We start from the raw sequence: 23,384 nt of genomic DNA, 5'->3' as shown, positions 1-23,384 counted from the left end.
ACCCTTTTTGGGACTTGAACTCACATGACTAGGACTCAATCCTAGCCAAAACCCATGGTCTCCCAACTGAGATCACAAATCTGGTTTCAGGACCTAATGAAGCTCAGGTTCTTGATGTCTCATCACATAAAGAATTCAGTGAGAGACACAGTAAAAGGTAAAAAGTGGATTTATTTAGAGAGAAACACACTCCACAGATAGATTGTGGTTCATCACAGACAGTGAGTGCAATGGTTTTGAAATGTGGCGTGGTTAGTTTTTATGGGCTGGGTAATTTCATAGGCTAATGAGTGGGAGAATTATTCCAAGTATTTTGGGGAGTTCAGTTGCTCAGTCGTGTCTGACTCTTTGTGACTCCATGGACTGCAGCACGCCAGGCTTCCCTGTCCAGCACCAACTCCCAGAGCTTGCTCAAACTCTTATCCATCAAGTCGGTGATGCCATCCAACCATCTCACCCTCTGTTGTCCCCTTCTCCTGCCTTCAATCTTTCCCAGCATTAAGGTCTTTTCCAATGAGTCAGTTCTTCCCACTGCGTGGTCAAAGTATTGGAGCTTCAGCTTCAGCATCAGTCCTTCCAGTGAATATTCAGGATTGATTTCCTCTAGGATTGACCGGTTTGATCTCCTTGCAGTCCAAAGGACTCTCAAGTCTTCTCCAACACCACAGTTCAAATCATCAGTTCTTTGGCACTCAGCTTTCCTTATGGTCTTTATGTTGGGGAAGGGGTGGAGATTTCCAAGAGTTGGGCCACTGCCCACTTTTTGGTCTTTACCTTGGGACTGTTATGGTGCCTCTGGGTGTGTCATTTAGCTTGCTGACTGAGAATCAAGGTCTAGTCGAAGCTGACTTGTCTGCCATCTTGGGCCCACTAGATTCTAATGGGTTTATGTTGTGTCCTCGGGTTATGTCATTCTTTCTAAAGTTGTGTCCTGCCCTCCTTCCCTCCTGTTTCATTACCACGAGGTCAACACAGGGGCCCAGGACTCTACCCCAAGGTTGGGGGCTGATGGCGGCTTGTGATAGCCAAGTTCATGCTACAGCAGGCTTTCTATTTAAAGTGCTTCTGTGACAACATGGGGAATCATTTTCTCCAGACAAGTGCCTTGTAGGAGGTATACCTGCCACTCCACTTCCATGGTTCACAGAGCCAAGATTTGGGCCTCCAGCCAGGAAAGTGTTACATATTGGAGACATGTAATGTCTTGCTTTTGCCACCACAAGCATCTGTTGAGTGTGTGCCCAAGACCAAGGATGCAACAGGAGTGTCACTGTGCCAACCTCAGGAAGCCTGTGATTACTAAGAACAAAGGGCAAACCTAAGCTTTTTTTTTTTTTTTTTTTTTTTTTAGGAAACAACATTCGGAGGCAAATTGAACAGCAGGGCTAAAGTGGATTAAAATAAAGATTAAATCACTTACACCTGGTGCAGTGTGTTCTTAACTTTTAGATAGAGGATCCCTAGAAAAGCTAGTCTGGGGTATCAGGCAGGGAAAACGAAACCTTGAGAAGACGTGAGGGCAAGCCCAGGTGAAGGGAACTGGCCTTGATCACCCCAGCTCTTCACTTAGGCTAACATCTTAGAATGAGCACACCTTGGGTGTTCTGGAAGAGCCTGATTAGAATGATGAAAGATGCTATGTGGAATCCCTTAAAATGTGAAACAAAACTAGGGTGCTAATAAACATGTCCTTTTTTATGCATTTATCCCCACAATCACATTAAAAACTACCCATCTGGACAGTAAAGAAAAAGGTGGACAGGCAAAGACTGCTGCTTATGGGTTTTATTATGTATCTGTGGTGCCTGAATAACTTAAGCTTAAGCCACCTGGAGCGGTGGGGGGATGAAATCTCTCTCACAGCTCTTATGTGGGTGGCAAGGGCTTTATCTCAGCTTCCATAAACTATTATATCATTCAAGTCCAAAACATACCAATGAGACAACTCAAAACAAAATACAGTACAAATTTATTGACTCCACTCAATCTTAGTTGAGATTTAAGCAAAGTAAACAGACAACTGGATACAAAGAAGCGATGGCTTAACATTAGATAGAATCCTATTTCACTATGAATTTTCAGTCCAAAAAAGCTTATTCCTAAATAAAACTTAACAATGATCTCTCTGCTGAGGCATATGAAACAAAATACACAGTTATAAAACCACATTTGTTGTTCTTTTAGCAATAAGCATTTATTCAATAAAAATTTTGAAACAGTCTTGGATTAATGTCAAGAAGAAATTATCACTTTTGCAAATTAACCAAGTATAACTTTGTGGAAAATCTGGACAGCACGAATAAATGACTAAAGAGCACTGAATTCAATGCTTTTAAAGATTTACAGTAAAATACTTTGGTTCCCAAATGACTGCCTCTAAATGGGATTTTTAAAAAACCTGACATTGACTCATTTTTTTTCTCCAGAATCTAAAGACAGACCATGAGTTTTCTCCAGTCACGTGGCAACGTGACGCCCTGGCGCATACCCGGGAAGCACACCAAAAACTATGCAAACGCCAAACTCCTTAAAGTGCTAAAGCCACAAGAGAAAAAACTATGTGTAAAACTTAAAAAAAAGCCAGTGTTAAAGAACTTATTAAAGAATATGTGCTAGCATTACTGAAATCAATAATGCTTTTCACAATTATTGCAAAAAACATCAAAGAGACATCAGAAATTGATAAACTGACTTGTAACATTCCAATATTAATTAGTGCAATTTATAAAGAAACCTGTTACGAATGACATGTAATTATTTTTGCAGTAAGAAATGAAAATAATTTTACTTTTCTAAAGTTCCAGACTATGGTTGTATAAACACACACACAAACACACACACACAGAGTTTGAGGGAACAAAGGCCGACTTGGACCAGTCCATTCCTGTCCCTCCCTCATCCAACCACAGGGTTGGCCTGAACACACCTCTTTTCTCCACTGAAGGGCACATTTTATTCCAGTCTCAGTTCCTACTCTTAGCACCCATGGGTGCTATGTGTGGACCAGATGATCACCGATTAAGTGCTGGGGTTATATTTTTTAAGAGAAGGCTGGGATGATCTGTTCCCAAACAGAAAACCAGGAACCACATCCATCTCCCTACAGATGCAGACAACATCACTCAAACTGTTGGTTGTATATTTTGACAAAGTTATAAACGCATATTAACCATAACCAGTTCTAAAAGTGAATAGTCTCTTACTCTTTAAATATTTTTACTATTAAAAAAATGTACAAGATTTGTTACCTCCATTACTTATTTTGATAAAAAATGCCCTTTTTGTGGTGTTCCTCCCTCCCTCCAAATGAAGAAAATGATCAGATAACAAGTTTTCAGATTAACAAAGAATATATTAAAACATCTGACATTCTTTCCACAATTGCATAAAAAGGCAGGCATCCTGAATACGTACAAAGGAGTAAGGAGCTTTCTACATTTCCCAAAATTAATTACAATCAGAAAAAAAAAAAAGATTTTCAAGAATATCTTTACTAGCTAGCGCATTTCAGCATGAAAAGACCAATTTGTCTTATAACAACAGGCTGAGTTAAACAGTCTTAAAAAAAACACTTTACTGAATAAATCAATTTATCTGTCTTTCATTATTTTACATCTTAAAATTTAAAATAGTCAGATGAGAGGAAGCCTATTTTTTTGACCACCAAAATAAACTCTTCCAAGCCTAATGCTTTTAAGGTACAGTATAAAAAATAATAGAAAAACCAGAACTGCATTATAAATGTTTTTGGTTCAAAATTTTATTTGAAAACTTATGTTCCTTGCCTAGACAAAAAGGTGGACAAGACAAAACACTGGCAATTTTTAAAATCTAACAGATATGCGGAGCCTATATTTAGATCAAAAATATTTTTTTTTTTTTTACTAATTAATGTTATTAAAAAATCTTCAAAAATGTAGCATAAAGGTTCAAGTCCTGGGATACTGAGTTTACAAAGCCAAGATCCCATGAATCAGGGAATTATCCACCCAGCCTCCAGTGCCATAAGAAAGCATTACTCTGGAGGGAAGTGTCTTCTTTTGAAGTGATAGCTACCAGGGTGTTCAGAGTGAGAAACACCACATTATCCAGGGAATGAACTCCTATCCTAACGCTTCACAAAAAACCACATGCTCTCACTCTGTCTTTAAAACGCATAGGTTTGTTCAAGGAAATCTAAAGATGGCAATAATCAATAATGGCAACTTAATTTTATTTTCTCCACCAAATTTAAGAACAAAACTAGGAAGTAACCACATTTGGGGACTTTTGATAGTTTCCAAATGAAAGAATAAAAGGCAAAATTGCATATGTAGTTTCTACAATATACAAAGTCAATTAGAACTTTATAAAAATGCTTGTGTTTCAATAAAAAAGTAAGAATCTCTTTCCTACTGTTGATATGGAATGTGGGTTATGAGACTATGAAGAGACTTCTGCCAGAGGACCAGTTTAAGTACTCGGTAGAGTATTTCTCAGTCACAGTAGTTGATTTTCTTATCTGAAAAAAGAGCTTGCAAAAAAGTTAATAAACTTGGAGGCTTTACCATCAAGGTCCATCATTACTTTGAAAGAATTTAGGGGTTTCGACAATATTCCTACTTTTATGTATCTCACTTCCCCACCCCGGCCAATGAAATAAAATTCTTTTCCTTTTTAAGCGTCCCAATGAACTCTGGATTATACCGACTCAAAGGCTTTAAATTACAATTTATACAAAATAAGAAAACAAAAAAAGAAGCCCAAGCACTATGGGCCAAAATAAGTAGCAGAAACTAAATGTGGACCCTTGAGACTACTTTCACACATATTTATGAAATATTCAGCAGTGCCTTAAAGAAGGATGGTTCCACTATGGACATTTTACCACTGTAAACTCCAAAAAATCCTAACAGAAATCACAAAACAAAGAGGCAGGAAAACTGATGACTGTACAGGTTGTTCTTGAAAAGGGTGTGGAGACCGTGGTGTGGCTCCTCCCTCTGCTTCAAGTCTCTGAAAGTGAACAGTAATTCGGGGTTTAGAGCAGCTGCACTCACTCTGGGGGGTGCTGTGTGAGCACATGTCCTGACTTTACCTGTTATACTAACGTTAAATTCAAAATTTGTGCCGTATGCTGTTTTCTGTCCCTAACACACGGAGTTTCAACCTGTGATGGCACAAACCGGGGGAAGCAAACCTGCACAGCCCCTTGATGCTGGTCTGAATTCGGGGCCCTGGTGGGTGCTCTGACCCCACACCCATCACCACCACCACTTTGGAAACCAAGGTGGAGGGCTTCCAGAAATCTCCATGCTTTCCTTTCCTGAGTCTTCCATCACTAATTATATGAAATGACCCAAGAGCAAGTTTTTTGTTATTTTATATAAACCTAAGTATTACTATTGCTGATTTTAATTTCTCACAATTTTCATACAAAAAAGGTTCTAAATAACCACAAAATACCAAATATTTATTTTTATCAAGTGTCAGGATATCTATTAAAGTTGAGGTTTATTTATTTTTTTTTTTTAATTTTATTGCTGAAGTACTCTAGGATCTTAATACTGCAAACTACTCCACTTTGTTCTCATATGTTTGGACTTGAGAACATGGCTAAGATGCACGAACATAGGTTTCTTCATAGAATCTAAAGAAATACTTTCATAGTGTTTCAATAACTGAAAATCAGTAAGAAAAACCCAAACCACCTCAAGTAGATTATACTGACACCATGGGATGCGCAACCATGCAGACAACCGAGAACAAGCTTCCACAGTAATAAAGGCGTTGCTGTAAGGTCCAGAAGCACAAGGCTGTGCGGAGTTTTCCTAGGTTGAGTAAGGACATTTCTCATATCAGTTTACCTCAAACTTATATTCAAGCATAATAATTTGCAACCTTTATTATTATTCTTTAAAAAATATCTTGTTTTTTTTTTTGACACAGTTCATGACTCGGGCTGAAGTCTGGAGACCAGCTCTTGTCTCCAGGGCTGAGAAGTCTCAGTTGTGGGTCTGCTCGTGGCTCCAGAGGCTGAAGGCCGTCTTGAATGTCCTGTGGCAGAGCTTACACATGAACTGTCTTTTAAAAGTGATGGCGGAGAGGGGGGGCGCATGGTAGAACAGCGTGTCTGACTCTCGGGGAGCGAACAGCTTGTCGGCGGTGGGAGTGGGGGTTTCAGGCAGGCCTGTGGGGCTGTCAGGCTCCAGGGGCTGGATCTTGGGCAGCGGCGGGGGCAGCGGGGGTGGTGACGGGGAGCCGGCAGGGCCTGGGCCACCCTCGGGTTCCCGGTGCACAGGGTCCTCGGAGGCCTGGGCCATGTGGGACTGGAAGTGGCTCCAGAGCCGGAAGTTGGTGCGGAAAGCCTTGTTGCAGACGTGGCAGATAAAGGGCTTCACAGAGCACAGTAGCTCCTGGTGCCGCTCCAGCTGCTTAGGTGCCGGGAAGGTCTTGCCGCACTTCTCGCAGGGCCACAGGTCCTTGGGGGCCGCGCCAGCCTCGGGCGCCTCCTCCTCGGCCTCCTCCGGTGGCTCCTCTTTGACCTGGATCTTCAGCGGCTTGGAGAGGCTGAGGTCCTCGGGGAGGCAGGTGGAGTCTTCGGAGTCAAAGTTCACAGGTTCAGGGCCGCGGCCGCTCCCCGTGGGGTCGTCTTTGGTGGCAGGGGCCGCGTGGTCGGCTCGGCCAGGCTCGGGCGGGACAGGGGGCCGGACAGGGCCGGTGGCCTCGCCATTGAGGTCAGGCCGGGGTGGGGAGGTGCCGGCGGCCGGGGCCATGCTGTTCTGATTGTGCACCTCCACCTGGTGCCGCCAGATGCTGAAGGCCGACTTGAAGGTGCGCATGCACTCCAGGCACGTGAGCTTGCGGAACTCGCACTTGCCCTCGTGCTCGCGCTTGAGCTCGGGCGAGAAGAACCTGAGGCTGCAGTAGGGGCACACGGTAGCAGTGCGGCACAGGCGCTCGTGGTTGCCTTGCTCTAGGAGAGAAGAGAGCTTGGCGTTACAGAGGCGGCACAGATAGAGCTCCGGGCCGCCCGCTGCGCCCCCGGCGGCCACGCGCTCCCTGGGCCGCGCGGCCCTGGCAGCCCCAAGCGCCTTCTCCCCCGGGTGCATCTTCACGTGCTGCTTGAGCTGTGAGAGGAAACGGTAGGCCTTCCCGCAGGCCGTGCACACATACGCGCCCTTGGCACGAGAGCGCAGGCCCCGCTTGAGGACCTGCGCTGGGGAGCTGCCAGGGCCCTGGAAGCCCGGCCGGCCGCGCCGCAGCTTCAGGATCAGCGCCTTCTTGATCTCCCGCTCTCGCACAATATCAATGAGCTTCCTCTGGAACTTCTCATCCAGGACAGCGTGGGAGCTGGCGGCCGGAGCTGGATTTTTCACCACACCGTGCTGCGTCTGGCAGTGTGTCCACACTTTGAAGTTGGTGTGAAAGCGCTTGTGGCAGATGTCGCAGGCGTACGGCTTCTCGGGGTTGTGGTACATGTTCACGTGCCGATGCAGGCCTGCCGTGGATCTAAAGATTTTAAGGCAATGTTTGCATTTAAACTTTTTGTTTGGTCTCGTGCCCTCCAACTCACCGAATTCGTCTTTGTTCAAGTCAGAGCCTGGGAAGTCGGCCTGGAGGGCAGATGGGCTCGAGCCCTCCTCACGGGGGTCTCCCGAGCCCGGTGAACCTGGGCTTTCAGCCTTGGGCTGCTTGGCCGGCAGCCTCCTGTCCGCCTGGAACCGCCTCTTGGCCGGGAGTCTGCTGGAGTCTTTCTGGTCGTCTTCGGTCTGTAGGGCCAGGTCTCTCGTGGCGGCCGCGGCATCCCCCACGGTGACGCGAATGATGTCGCACGGCTCCGGGGGGCTGCGCGGCTCGGCCTTGACCCGCACCTCCGGCCCCGGGGGCGCCCCCGGCCGCTCAGCCGGCTGAGAGGCACTAAAGGACCTGAGGCGGTGAGGCTGTGGGGCAGGGGCCCGGGCGTCGGGGGCCGCCGTCTCGCCCCCGTCCTTGGAGGGCGGCCTCTGAGAAGAGAAGGCGCAGAGCACGCTGCCCGCCACATCGCCCGAGCCCGCGCCTGGGGGAGGCTGCAGCTCGGCAGTGGGTGTGTACACAGGGACTTGGCTGTCCATGGACAACGACCGGCGCAGGAGGCTCTTGACGAGCGGGCCGCTGCGGTCCACACCCTGGGCCCCAGGCGCCGGCGCTCCGGCTGGAATGACCAGCCCCAGCCTGGAGTAGTACAGCAGGTTCCGGTCCTCCCCCGGCCCACTGCCTCGGCCCGCCTCCTTCAGCAGGAAGGGCGTCTCGGGCGAGCCCCGAAGGGATAGGACGGGCGGCCGCGGGCTCCGCAGCGCCAACTCCACGGCCACGCCTTTGGGGAGCAGGGCGCTGGCGCCTGGTCTTTCGTCCACGGCCGCCCGGTCCAGCGGGGGCTTCGAAGGCGGTGCCACGGCCCGCTTGGCCAGGCCACCCCGGCTTGGCTCCTCTGAAGGCCCGGCAAGCTCAGGCGGCCTCGCCAGAACCATGGGGCCATCTTTCGGCCAGCTTTTTTCAGCTGGAGCCACATGGTGCAGGGGCTCCGTGGGCTTGGGGCCGGGGGGCTTACTGGCGTTTGCCTTGACCGCGATGCCTGGGGAGGGCCGGGGAGGGTGGCTCAGCTCAGGGGTGTTCTGACTCCCGGCTTTCCCAGGGGCTTCATTCCTGCTCTGACAAACGATGACGCTTCTCTTTTGAGAAGTGTTCTCCTCATCCTCGGTGAAAGTCTTTTTTCTGTTGGGACACGTGGGAAAGGGGGCCTGGGGCGTCTTGGAGGCGATGTTCGTCAGGAAGGAGATGCCCAGGCTGTAGCCGAGCTCCTGCACGGCAGCCAGGCTGCTCTTCTCCACGAACAGAGACGAAGAATAGATGTAGTTCAGGACGTTGTCGAAAGCATCTGGCTCACAGAAGTCCAGCTGGAATACAGTCTGTGCCTCGTTCTCCTTGTTGGTGAACAAGCTCTGGAAGTATTCGCTGCTGGCGGCCAGGACGTTTTTATGAGCTCGGAACTTCTGGTCACCCACGATGAGGAGTGCGTCACACAGCTGCCCCTTGAGCCGCTCCTCGTTGAGGGCGCTGAGGAGAGAGATGGCGTGTGCGGGGTTGATGTAGTGCAGCAGCCCCTCCATGCTCGGCCTTATCTGAAAGACAGACAAAGTCACTGTGAACAAGGCCGTGCGATGCTCCCCCAGTGAGGGCTCCTCAAGGGCAGGGAACAGCAGCTGTCTTCTCACCGGTGTCAATATTTAGCAGACTGTGGCATGACAAAAACTTCTGGATGAATAATCTTATTTAAATAACACAGGAAATACAAAGAAACAAGTATTACGGCTTAAGTAGGTCATCGATCATTAAGACTGATGAACTTGAGGAAGTAAGTCTCTGTAACAAGCGTTTCATACCATCAAAAAGGCAGCTAGAACTTGGCGGGTATGTAGAGAAGCAATATTTGAAAACAAGGTTTATTATTTAGGGCCCTTATGCATTTAATGCTTAATTCTATTCCTTATTAGATCAGAGAGTAAGAATGAAGTACCAAATCCTAGTCCACAATTCTGAAAGGAAACAGTTTTATTACTGGATATGATTAAACACAATGTGAATTAACAATAGGCTGTAGAGGTCGCAAAAACAGGTAAGAATTTGGAAAGAGAAATCATTTACTAATTACTATTGCATCAATGTGTTTAAAAAAGTTAGAAATATACAAAGAAAAGTTTCTTTAGTTTCTTATGCTGAACACCATGTAATCCGAATACTAATTCTTACCAAATTACACTTTCAACAATAGCACAATGGAAACTTTAGCCTGGATCTAAACTTAATTATACTAATTCTAAACCTAAGGGGTCTGACTTGAGATTTCACTGAGACTCTTCAAGTCTGTAGGTGAGATCTCAAGGCCTAGTGGCTGGGTGCTGGCTCTGCCCTTGTGGTCAACTAGTATCTGAGATCATCAGGTCCCTCACACAAGACCGTAACAACTGCGCCCTCCTTTAGGGCTGCACTGAAAATTACATGAGCCTGAATCTCATACCTGGTAAGGGCTTGACAAATGTGCCATTAATTTTCACAAACTGCAGGGTTACTAGACATTTAATTCAGAATAAAAGTGTCTAGATTAACTTCTGATGAAGATGAAGCCATTTCACACAGAGACGATGCTTGACTCTCCAAATCTTTCTCTCAGGCAGCTGCTGCCATAACATCATCTCATCTCTTTGGGCTGGTTTTACAATGCCATCTCTTCTTTAAAATACTTAAGACATGTATTTTTAATATACAATGGATTCAGAGTAACTAAGATTGTTCAGAGAGTCTTACCATTCTCTAGAGGGCAAACTATCGATACAGAGACATGGCACCCAGCACACCTGCAGGTTCTCCTCTGGCTTCAAAGGATCAGCTTTTACTGGTTACTCAGCCTCTGGTCCACACCCTCTCAGTATCCCTCTAGAAATACCCACGACACATTTCATGCAAAGATGGGCACAATAAAGGACAAAAATGGTATGGACCTAACAGAAGCTGAAGATATTAAGAAAAGGTGGCAAGAATACACAGAAAAACTACACAAAAAAGATCTTCATGACCCAGATAACCATGATGGTGTGATCACTCACCTAGAGCCAGAAATCCTGGAATGTGAAGTCAAGTGGGCCTTAGGAAGCATCATTATGAACAAAGCTAGTAGAGGTGATGGAATTCCAGCTGAGCTATTTCAGATCCTAAAAGATGATGCTGTTAAAGTGCTGTACTCAATATGCCAGCAAATTTGGAAAACTCAGCAGTGGCTACAGGACTGAAAAAAGTTAGTTTTCATTTCAATCCCAAAGAAAGGCAATGCCAAAGAATGCTCAAACTACCGCACAATTGCACTCATCTCACCTGGCTAGCAAAGTAATGCTCAAAATTCTCCAAGGCTGGCTTCAACAGTACGTGAACAGAGGACTTCCAGATGTTCAAGTTAGATTTAGAAAAGGCAGAGGAACCAGAGATCAAATTGCCAGTATCTGCTGGATCGTCGAAAAAAGCAAGGGCATTCCAAAAGAAAACCTACTTCTGCTTTATTGACTAAGCCAAAGCCTTTGACTGTGAGGATCACAACAAACTGTGGAAACTTCTGAAAGAGATGGGAATACCAGACCACCATACCTGCCTCCTGAGAAATCTGTATGCAGGTCAAGAAGCAACAGTTAGAACTGAACATGAAACAAAGGACTGGTTCCAAATTGGGAAAGGAGAACGTCAAGGCTGTATATTGTCACTCTGCTTATTTAACTTCTATGCAGAGTACATCATGTGAAATGCTGGACTGGATGAAGCACAAGCTGGAATCAAGATTTCAGGGAGAAATATCAATAGCCTCAGATATGCAGATACCACCACCCTTATGGCAGAAAGCGAAGAAAAACTAAAGAGCCTCTTGATGAAAAGTGAAAAAGGAAAGGGAAAAAGTTGGCTTAAAACTCAACATTCAAAAAACTAGGATCATGGCATCTGGTCCCATCACTTCATGGCAAATAGGTGGGGAAATAATGGAAACAGTGACAGACTTTATTTTCTTGGGCTCCAAAATCACTGCAGGTGGTGACTGCAGCCATGAAATTAAAAGACACTTGCTCCTTGGAAGAAAAGCTATGACAAACCTAGACAGTGTATTAAAAAGCAGAGACATTACTTTGCCCACAAAGGTCCATCTAGTCAAAGCTATGGCTTTTCCAGTAGTCATGTATGGATGTGAGAGTTGGACGACAAAGAAAGCTGAGCACTGAAGAATTGATGCTTTTTTTTTTTTTTAATCATTGTTATTATCTTTTTTTTTTTTTATTAGTTGGAGGCTAATTACTTCACAACATTTCAGTGGGTTTTGTCATACATTGATATGAATCAGCCATAGATTTACACGTATTCCCCATCCCGATCCCCCCTCCCACCTCCCTCTCCACCCGATTCCTCTGGGTCTTCCCAGTGCACCAGGCCCGAGCACTTGTCTCATGCATCCCACCTGGGCTGGTGATCTGTTTCACCACAGATAGTATACATGCTGTTCTTTTGAAATATCCCACCCTCACCTTCTCCCACAGAGTTCAAAAGTCTGTTCTGTATTTCTGTGTCTCTTTTTCTGTTTTGCATATAGGGTTATCGTTACCATCTTTCTAAATTCCATATATATGTGTTAGTATGCTGTAATGTTCTCCTGCAGCTCAATTCCAGAAAAATAAATGACCCAATCAAAAAATGGGCCAAAGAACTAAACAGACATTTCTCTAAAGAAGACATACAGATGGCTAACAAACACATGAAAAGATGCTCAACATCACTCATTATTAGAGAAATGCAAATCAAAACCACAATGAGGTACCATTACACCAGTCAGGATGGCTGCTATCCAAAAGTCTAGAAGCAATAAATGCTGGAGAGGGTGTGGAGAAAAGGGAACCCTCTTACACTGTTGGTGGGAATGCAAACTAGTACAGCCGCTACGGAGAACAGTGTGGAGATTTCTTAAAAAACTGGAAATAGAACTGCCATATGACCCAGCAATCCCACTTCTGGGCATACACACTGAGGAAACCAGATCTGAAAGAGACACGTGCACCCCAATGTTCATCGCAGCACTGTTTATAATAGCCAGGACATGTAAGCAACCTAGATGCCCATCAGCAGATGAATGGATAAAGAAGCTGTGGTACATATACACCATGGAATATTACTCAGCCATTAAAAAGAAATCATTTGAATCAGTCCTAATGAGATGGATGAAACTGGAGCCCCTTATACAGAGTGAAGTAAGCCAGAAAGATAAAGAACATTACAGAATTGATGCTTTTAACTGTGGTGTTGGAGAAGACTCTTAAGAGTCCCTTGGACTGCAAGGAAATCAAACCAGTCAATCCTAAAGGAAATCAGTCCTGAATATTCATTGGAAGTACTGAAGCTGAAACTTAGGCCACCTGATGTGCAGAAGTGACTCACTGGAAAAGACTCTGATGCTGGGAAAGATTGAAGGCAGAAGGAGGGGGCGACAACAGAGGATGAGACTGTTGGATGGCATCACAGACTTGATGGACACGAGTTTAAGCAAGATCTGGGAGTTGGTGATGGACAGGGAAGCCTGGTGTGCTGTCATGCATGGGGGTCACAAAGACTCGGACACAACTAAGTGACTGAATTGACAGCCTCTATGGTCTTCAGCAGAAGCCACAGAGGCTGCCACCTGGAGTGACCAGTGTCTGGTGGCCCCAGGTCTCCCTCCCTGCTGCCCTGGTTTCCTGCTGTGGTGCTGACTCGACTGACAGAGGCAAGGCTCTGCTTCCAGGGATGAAGCTCGGGGCCTGTAGCTTGTACATAGACAACTGCCTCGGTCAACCTGCGCTGAGTCGCTGTTCAGTCTTGCCTGGCATCGTTTCACCTTGATGGTGAGTGCCTCAGAGAGACATTTTCCCTTCTTTTTTTCTGATAGCCATTTAAATTTCTTCCTTAATCCTACTACACTGTACTCACACATCTAATTATGTGCAAAGAAATCCTCCATCATTTACAGAGGTCAGCAGAGAAAAAAATAAGCTTATAAATGCCACACTCATAACTTAGCTGCAATCTGAGAACTATTTTTAGTGCAAATAATTTTTGAGACAGCTAGTTCAGATGTTGCCTCAGGGACAGAGAGGCTCAGGAGATGCAAAATCGAAAGTCTGGACAAGTACTTTCCAAAAGGGTTCCTTAAAATCAATTTAAAATTGATGTAGTCTTCCCTCGGTATCCACAGAGGGCTGGTTCCAGGCTCTACGGACACCAAAATTCACAGACGCTCAAGTTCCTATAAAAATGGTGCAGTATTTGCATATAAGCTATGCACATCCCCCCAAACACTTTAAATCATCTCTAGATGCTTACATCAATGATACCTAACATGATGTAAATGATACTTAGATAATTGCTGGTGAGCAGCAAACTGAAGTTTTGCACTTTAGAACTACCTGGATTTTTCTCTTTTTGAATATTTTCCATCTGCAGTTGATTGAGTCCATGGATGTGAACCCCATGGATATGGAGGACTGACTACAGTACATTCCTTCCTGTGGCTCAGAGTTAATACAGTTAAATGTCAGTGCTCTAGATCCCCTAGATCATGGCAATTCACTCCAGTGTTCTGGCCTGGAGAATCCCCATGGACAGGGGAGCCTGGCGGGCTACAGTCCCTGGGGTTGCAAAGAGTTGGACGTGACTCAGCGACTAAGCACAGCACAGCTCTAGGCTAAGGTGCTAGAGCTCTCTGAGCCTCAGTTTCCCCACCTAAAATAATGATAGTATTAATAATGCTACTGAGAGTTAAAGGAAAAAACCATAATTGCTACCATTTATTCAGCACCTATAACACACTACAGGAACTTCACATATCATTCACTTATTCACTCACTCAACAAAATAGCATTTGAGGCGGCCTGGAAGACACATGGATGGGCCCTGAGGATCACCAAGGGGAGGGCACACAGGCAGAGGGAAGACAAGGTCACAGCAGGGCTGGAGCAGAGCTGAGGGAGCTGTGGAGGAGGATGCTGAAGGAGCGTGAGGAGGCATCGTGCAGGGCTGGGTGGGCCACTGGAAGGACTGCACTTTTTACTAGGGCAGCTGCTGGAAGATTCTGAGCAGAGGAATGACAACCACCTGAATTTTGTTTCAAAAAGATTCCACTGGTTATGCTGCAAAGAATGGAGCACAGGAGAGGCTGCAAGCTGGGAAGCCAGCTGAGAGTCCACTGTAGGGATACATGCCAGACAGCGTGGTGCCTGGACTGGGGTGGCAGGAGTGGATGCAAAGATAACCATTAGAATTTCTAAAGGACTGACTGCAGAGGATAGGAAGGGGAGGAGATAAAGATGTCTCCAAGGTTTCTGCCAGAACTGGAAGGATGTCCTTACCTGAGATGAAGTTTGACAGAAAAACTGGTGCAAAATTTTTTTGGGAATTTATTTAGATATTCTAAACATGCACAGGAACCTGGTTGTTTAAGGAACCCTTTGGGGGCACCCTTTCCTGCTCCACTTTCCCTACAAGCTTTCCTGTGCTGCCTGGGGTAACTTCCCAAATAAATATCTCAATCTGAATCCGTGTCTCAGGGTTGGCTTTTGGGGGAACCCAAACGAAAAAATCAAGGGACTGTGTGAAGACAAAACCAAGTGAGATGTTCTGCGTCCCTGGACAGGAAGCAGTGCTGACCCACACACCATCTGCTCCCTACTCCTACATTTTCTCACTTTTAATTGTTCAGAAAAGTTTCCTTGTCTCCCTTCCAATTATCATGACCTGTATTTCTGTTCTAAGTAACTGCTTCTAATCCCTAAACCACAGGCTTCTATACTCCTTGGATGAAACAGAATTAGGGAAAAGTCAACTTTGTCACTAAGAGCTGGGTTGTTAAGAGGAATAGTCACTGTCCAGGAAAATTATTTGGAGTTGAAATCTATTCACTTAATTCTAGCCATCATTTACAATTATCAATGAGAGCCCTGCTTAAAAAGCAGCTAAATGTGTCCAAACCCGACAACCAGAGCAGAACACCTCCAGGTGCTGGTTTTCCACTCCATTCCCTAGACACTGATCAGACATGAGTGACAGCTGACATCTGAGGGTTTACTCTGCTGTAAACACACTACTGTAAACATCTTTTGTGTTTACATTATTAAACTCATTATTTACACCAACCCGAGGAGGCTGTACTACTATGATCCCCATTTTACAGCTGAGAAAACCAAGGCACATGAGGTGAGGTATCTTGCTCAAGTCTGCACAGACAGTGAGGAGCAGAGCAGAATTCTCACCAGGTGACCTGGCTCCAGAGGCCAAGGAAGATCTTTCCACCCACACACCACCCTACCTCTAGTTCCCTCTCTTAGTTCTCACATAAACATCTGAAATAGGCACTGTCATCATCCCTGTCTCACCAATCAGGGAACCCAGACACCGAGAGTCGGGGCAGTATGCCGAAGGTCACCCACTCAACTGACAGTAGGGCTGGGAGCCTGGCCCCAGAGTCTGTGCTCTTAGTCATCATGCTGCACACTCCTCATGGCCGGGCGCCTATCTAGTGTGTGCCAGAACTGGCCAGACAGGGAGGCTGTCAGTCTTGACAAGCATGGTCCTGCCTGCCTCTCAGTCTTGCGTGGGAACAGGACAAGTCGATCCCTCACACACTCTGGTGTGTAAACGCAGGTGGCAGGGTGCAGAGATACAGACAGGAGCAGAGGTGAGGCACTGGGTCCAGGTGAGAGGAAGGTCGGGGAGGCATTCCAGAAAAGAAGTTTCCTGGAGAAGCTAAAATGTGGGAGGCAGGAAGGATGGGTGGAGGACATATCAAGGACAGGAGCAGTGTGTCCAATACACAGAGACAAGACCAAGTGCCTGGGGGAGCAAAAGACACATGCAGAGGAGGGCAGGTGATGAGGCTGTGGAGCGGGTGGAGGCATGAGGCCCTGGGAGCATGAGTAAGGCCCCTCCCATCCTCTTCAGGAGACAGACCAAGGGCTCTGGGTGCTGGGGATGGGAAGGGTACGCAGGCACAGCAGCGCAGACTCCTCACCGTCATCCGTCATGCAGAAGCCCTTGCTGTCACCTTTCCATTCAATGGTCAAAGCTTAACAACGGAGCCCCTCCAGGGTCTAGCGGCAAACAACGATCATTGTGGACTTTAGTGTTTTCATGACACAGTAGGTGTACTTACTGAGCCTAAGAACTTTATTAAAAATATAAAATGCTACACTAAGAATGCAGGCAACAGAGATCCTGGCTACTGAGTGTCATGTGATAATCAAGATTAGGGTGATAATCACACCCTTTGTGGCTGGTGGATATGCAGACTGAACTCTCAAAACCACCTGCCTTTTTGACTCTTCGCCCTCAGAGAAGGCCAGTTTTGGTGCTGGAGGTACTTTCTCCTTCATAAATATGCTGACTCATCAAGCCCTCATCACTCAGTATGTTTTAACTGTGGACACACAGGGCATCCTGGGTCTGATGGCTCTGCCATAGACACGTGCTGTGACTCGGCCCCTCCCTCCCACTGCTCATCTCCAGAGGCCCCGGTGCAGGAGTGCCCAACACTGCTGCAGTCACAGGGGAAACCTTGGCCCTCTTACAAGAAAAGTGGGTGAAACAGGGGAAAAAAGGTCCCTTCCCTATGGAAAAAGCTGGGAGGAATTCCCCTAGGAAAAGCAGACTCTGAAGCAGGGCTGGCTTGCTTACCACTTGGATCCTTAAACAGAAATCCTCCCAAACTCTGCCTGAATTGTGTCTATTTCATGTTGTTTCCTGATATTTCAAAATGAGAAAATCTTTACAGTTAACACTCCATGGCAGTCACTACAGCTCCATGGGAAAGACTTTCAAAGTCATCTACTTGTCTCAAATCCTGACTTTGCCATCACTAGACCTGAGTACAAGTTTCCTTAACTTATTCAATGAGACTAACGGCTGCCCACCCCATGGGATTCTTATGAAGGACAACAAACGCAGTATGTCTGCAAGTTTCCGGTACATACAGTGTTTCCTGTCTGTAAGGTGGCACTTGACTTCATCCTTCTCTTCCTTTCCTGAAAGTTTCCACAGTAGGAAAGACACATAAGGATACAAAAAGTGCTATGAGAAGAATGATTTTAGCAAGCAATTAACTTGGCTCAGGGGTGGGAGGGTAGATGAGTGAATGGTGGGGATGTGAGTAAAGATGGGGACTAGGTGCTCACTGGATGGTTATGTTACCACAGACTCCACTCTTCACTGTATTGTAGACATTTCCCAGAAACATGCATCTAACAGTGCCAGCCCAGGGCTTCAAAACCCCAGAAGCCCCTGGTTTGAAGTTCCAATTCCCTAGAAAAGCTTCAATGCCCTTCACAACTGGATTCCAGAAAACTACTCCATACCATCACCTCAAAGTCCTCAGGGACCATGTGCTAAGACGGAGACTCCACATCTTAATATAAGTTAATTCAATGCAAATAATTCCCTCTTTATACCAACTGCAGGAAGCTAAGATTTTTAAGGAGATGGCGGAAGGGTAGGCACTTTTGGACTATAGAACATTCTGGGGCTATAAACAAAAGAAAGCAAAGCAGAGCTGACACTTGGATAAAAGGAAACTGGGAGGTGGATGAGGGCCGAGAGATGAGGGGCCAGATAACCTCACACCAACCAGCTTCTGGAGACTAATGCCCAGACTGGCACCAGAGCTAAAGGTACACTGCAAATCAAATTTGCTCCTAGACTAGCTCATAAAACCCTTGCTACCAGTTTTGTAGGGAAATATCGCTTTACATCCAAAACATTAATGTGAAGCTGAACTCTGGGCACACAATGCTTTGGAATGTTGGAGATTGCTTATATAGTCCTACAAAGCAAACAGAAAAACAAAGCATCTACATTTGACTCTGTAATATAAACATACACTGTTCACCCCCACAGCCTTACCTCTGGGCTCAGCCCTGACTCTCCTTGATTTCACTGTGAGATGGTGACAGGAAGTCGGCTCTGAGGTGAGGTCTTATCATGGCTCACTTGGAGATAATGCAGACATCCAGACACCATTGACAGCTCCTCAGATTTCAAAGCGGGCCTGGCTGATCTGACCCTTGGAGAGCAATGATGTCACTGCCTTGGGTCCCATTTCCCCACATGCCCAGTCTCCCTAGAGAGGGTCTGATCCGGTCTAAGGTGTGCACTTGGCCACGACCAGGAGAATGCGTCTCATCAACTAAAGCAGCTCCTGCTTGGCGCTGGCCGCTGGGCAGCCAGTGCTCCTTGCACTAGAGCGCTCCATCCTGAGTGGTTTGTTGGGCCTCTCTCAGGGCTGGCTACACCACCAATGCTAAGTCTGGTAGGACACTCTCTTTTGAAAAATGGGCTCAGAACAACAAAGGCAGAACCGAGTGGAGCCGGTGCATCTCAGTCACAGCCTGAAAATGCAGCCCGCAGTGCCCACTATCCAGACTCCTGCAGTTACCCTGGTTTTCATCCTTCCTGGTCCCATTCTTTGTTTTTTCCTTCACCCTCAAGAGCAACCCTCCACTTTTAAAGTCAATTTCTTTTTCTATTTAAGCTGGTCTGTCAGTTTCTGCTCTTGTTACAAAAGGACCCCAACATATTTTCAAGTGGTATTAGGTTCTTCCTATCATGCCCTCCAAATCCACCTTTTATTATTACTGCTGCCAGATTGGCTTCTTAAAACAAAGCTCTGATCATTACCTGGATGTGCGCATTAAGTATTACTATCATTAACTCAGCTTATTTACTGAGCTATTATGTGTAAGGCACAATTAGACATAAGGAATACAGAGGTGCATAGGACAGACAAGGCCCCCACTTTCTTGTGGGGTAAATCAGACAGTGAACAAGGAAACAAAGAAGGTAACTCTGACTTTGTTAAGAGCTACAAGGTAATAAACAGGGTGCTGGAACTTGGGGGAGTAACCAGGGTTCGCAGAAGGTGGTAGGGAAAGGCCTTGACGTCACGGCTTAGCTGACACCTAAGACCTCGGTAAAAAGAAACAGAATGATGAAAACAATGGCTCTTCATAGGTTAAAACGCAAATTTTTAAAAACATGGACTTCAGGGTTCTATCAATCTGGTTTCAAACTACTTTTTAAATTCTCTTTGCTTTAGTTATTGCCTTGTGATAACTTCCTGCTTCAGATACTTTGTCTCTGAGACACGACCTGCAGGTCTTGCCTCTTCTGTTACCCAATGTGCAATGTCCCAGAGGTCCTCTGACCCCTCCTCTGACACTGTTCAGCTGAACCTCACTCACTCTTCCAAGCTCAGCTCAAAGCCCATTTCCTCCATTAAACCTTCAGTCATGGGCTGGACTGTCCCACAAGGTCCTAACCCCAGCACCTCAGAATATAAGTGGATATGGGGACAGGGTCTCCTAAGAGATCAGATGTTACAATGAAGCTGTAAGGGTGGCCCTAACTCAACAAGACTGGTGTTTCTGTAAGAGGTGGGGATAAGGACACAGACTGCGACAGAGACTTTGTAAACACAAAGACGACCATCCACAAGCTGAGCAGAGAGGCCTCGGGAGAAATCGACCCTTCCAAAGCCTTCATCTTGGACTTCAAGGCTCCAGAATGGTGTTCAAGGCCCCTGATTTGTGGTGCTCTGTTATGGCTGCCCTAGATCACTACACTACACACACCTTCCTGGACCACTGCTGTCTGTATCAAGCAAACACCTTTCAACTCCAGTATTATTCCACAGTGTTTCTTCAGTGCCGCGTACTGTTAGCTGTCTCTTCTCCCAGCAGAACTGTAAGCTATTTAAGGGTTAAGACTCTATTTAATGTCTTTTGACACTCTTCACAATGCCCAACATGGTACCTTACACAACAATAAATATTTATTTTTCTGGACTCTGACACTCTAATTAGATGCAGGAGTGGAAACTGTGCCTTTTATTTGTTTTCCTAAAGCAGAGCTAGTCCCATTAGTGCCCTTTAGAATACTGTATCGATTTTTCTATTGCTCCCTAGATAAAACCCAACCAAACTCTCCAGACTGGCACACAAGAGTCTTCATATTCTGATCACAGTTCACCTCCCCACCCCTACTGGACAGCATGCAGGTGAGCATTTACCCTACCCACGTGCACAGTTTCCACCCACTGTCTTTCTTACCTTTCCTTCACTTGTAGAACTTCTACAGAAAGATCCAAACGTCACTGCCTCTGCAAAGCTCCACAGATGGCTCCTGGCCACAGCACCTCATTCTTCTTCAGTAACATAGCTATCTTAAGTTACCTGCCTCCACATCTACCCTCTCATGAGAGTCCATGAAAGGAAGAACCCTTGTTTTTAGCTGTGTATTCCTAACGCTTCACACAGGTCCAACAGGTGCCTCCTGGACAAAGAGCGAAACCATCAGGAAGGCTCGAGACCTGGGCTGGGCCAGGAGAGCTGCTGGTGGCAGCTATCTTTGCTTTTGGTATGAGTGGTTGTGGCCTTAAATCCTACTGGCCAATGACTCCCAACTCTGTACTCCTGCTTAGACTTCTTAGGACTCTTTCATTACAGGATATGCCCCTTGTCCAGAACCATACGTATGATCCTGACTCTGACCCCCACATCTGCTGGCCTTTACATATTCCATTTAGTTTGGTATGCTGCCAACCAGCAGGTCTCTCAAACTAGAAACGTCTTCTCTTTCCTTTCTAGCCAGTGACCCAGTCTGTCAAGCCCTGCTCATAAACAGCTCTAGAGTCTGCTCTCCTCAACCCCACTGACGCTGTGGCCAAGTGAAATGGTTCCTCACTCATCTCCCGCTAACCCAGACACTCACTCTCTTCAATAACTTGGCCCCTCTTCTGTTAGACACCTAATAGGCCCTGCCGTAAACTATCTTAAGTTCCTCAAAGGTGGGGGTCATAGCCTTTCCAACTTCTATTTCTACAGAATGAAGCACATTAAACGCGGGATAGTGTTAACAGGAAGAATGAATTAAACCTCAAGTTATTTTTAAGAAAACCAGTGCCCCAAATTTCTACTTTATTTTTTAAAGCGATTCTCAAATTCAAATGTAACGACTATTACTCATTAAGGTGGATGAAGGATTTAACTCCAAACATCAGAGGGTAAAAGATCTCGAAAATAACCGTCAAGGAGTAATCTAAAATGGATTAACCCACTTTCTTCCAAACAAGGAACCAGTACACAATGCAGGCTCCGTCTGGATGACTCAGGGTCAGCGTTACGAACACTCATGGACTCTGCTGAACACGCTGGTGCCCTCAGATGCTAGTCGTGAGCCGCGCCTGACCTTCGGCACCAAGACCCCTAGGCTGCTAGACCGTGCGTGGTCTGGTTAACGCTTCCCCCACCTCTCACTGCCAGGCCATCCCGCCGGAGAACCTGTCTCTAAAATTACCCCGCCCGCTAACGTGCTGCTCGAGGGGCTTCTTACAGAAGCCACGCAGTGCTGCGAGATGACTACGCACCAACCCGGGTGAAGGGCCAGGACCGCGGAGCGCTCCTGCGGTCAAGGGCATGCTCTTCTGTAGTGAGTCAGTGAACCTGCGCCAAGTGAGGGGTCTGGGCGATGAGAGAAAAGATGTCGGGGACGCCGACAGAGGAGGTCGCTGGGGCGGGGTTACCAGCACGACAGGTTGGGACTCAACAACTCCCCCCCCCCCCCCCGCAGGTTGCGGACCGGAGTTTTCTCAGTTGGGGGCGGGGGGAATCCGCATTCCAGCAGGGACGCTCGCGACCAGCGGTGGAAAGTCGGGGAGCCGGGTCCTCCCGGAGGGGTCGGTCGGGGGACGGGGCGGGGAGACCAGTCCACTTGGGTCACTGGTTGGATGTGCCGCTGGCCGCCAGGCGGGACTCGAGGGGGCGGTGGGGCGGGGGTGCGGGCCGCGACAGGTGCGGGTTCCCCCGCACCCCAGCTTCCGCGTATGCTCGCGCGCCCTGGTGGACACCGGCCGGCTTCCACGCCTGCCCGGCACGGAGCACGCGCCCTCGGCCGGAAGGCACCCCAACCACCCGGCGGAGGGGAGCCCGGCCCGGCGAGGGAAGCCCAGTGAGGGATGGAGCGTGCGCAGTGGCGAGGGCGAGGCCAAGTGCGGGCAAAGAGCATGCGCAGTGTGAAGGCACAATCGGCTACGTGGGAGCCTGGGGCATGCTCGGTGAGAGCCGGGCCCGGCGCACGCGCAGAAGCGCTCGGAACCCGCAACCCGCTGGCGGAGAGAAAAAGGAGGAGAGAGATCACCTCAGAGTTACGTCAGGAAAGGCCGCGTTTTGCGGGGAGGCTGTGGCCTCCCACGAGCCCCGCAGTTCTCCTGGGGCGAGGGGCGTGACAGCTACTCACCGGTCTTCAGCCCCGAGGCAGACGCCAGGCCCCTTTCCGCTCACACTCGGCTCGCGCGCGCCGCAGCCGCCGCTGCCGCTGTGATTCCATCCATCTTGAATTTGACGTCATCCCACACCAGGGATGAGGTCATCGCAGGCAGCGCTCGTCACGTGCGCGGCGCTATGATTGGCTACCGGGCCGCGGGGGGCGGGGCGAGGGAGGTGCGCAGCGCGGGGGGCTGGGCGAGGGCGGGCCTGACGGCAGCCGGGTCGCCGCCACCGCTGCTGCCGCTGCCGCGTTGTCCCGTGCGCGCCTTCCGCTCGAGGTTCTTCCTCCTCCCGCGCCGCGTCCTCTCCCGGCCCTAGGCGGGGTGCGCGTGCTCCACGGGCGGCCCTGAGGGGAGGCGGCAGCAGAGGCTAGAGGGGCGCGCATCGCGAGGGCGCACAAGAGGCGGCCCGGGTGGGCTTGGCGCCGCGGGGTCACGCGTCGGTGAGCTCGCCGGGTGGTGCCCCCGGCTGGGCGCGCTGCGGCGGCGCCTCCACTCGCCC

The 23,384-nt window shown here is 47.7% G+C and overlaps 1 protein-coding gene across 2 annotated transcripts; it reads right to left on the bottom strand.

Moving 5' to 3' along the window:
- Nucleotides 1–1,952: 1,952 nt before the first annotated feature.
- Nucleotides 1,953–22,967, bottom strand: ZBTB21 (zinc finger and BTB domain containing 21). Of its 2 annotated transcripts, none has more exons than XM_061167535.1 (2): nucleotides 22,855–22,967; nucleotides 1,953–9,140 (listed from the first exon to the last, which is right to left on the bottom strand). In XM_061167535.1, exon 2 carries the CDS (start codon nucleotides 9,126–9,128, stop codon nucleotides 5,985–5,987), a length of 3,144 nt encoding a protein of 1,047 aa, XP_061023518.1. In that variant the 5' UTR covers nucleotides 9,129–9,140; nucleotides 22,855–22,967; the 3' UTR covers nucleotides 1,953–5,984. The 2 variants fall into 2 exon arrangements, with proteins under 2 accessions (XP_061023518.1, XP_061023517.1); XM_061167534.1 differs by lacking the exon at nucleotides 22,855–22,967 and adding an exon at nucleotides 20,670–22,091.
- Nucleotides 22,968–23,384: the final 417 nt, after the last annotated feature.

This window comes from Dama dama, chromosome 19, assembly GCF_033118175.1.
Source record: "Dama dama isolate Ldn47 chromosome 19, ASM3311817v1, whole genome shotgun sequence".
Classification (NCBI taxonomy): domain Eukaryota; kingdom Metazoa; phylum Chordata; class Mammalia; order Artiodactyla; family Cervidae; genus Dama; species Dama dama.
The sequence above is the reverse complement of the archived record's forward strand: the minus strand, read 5'-3'. Positions and strand labels throughout refer to the sequence as shown.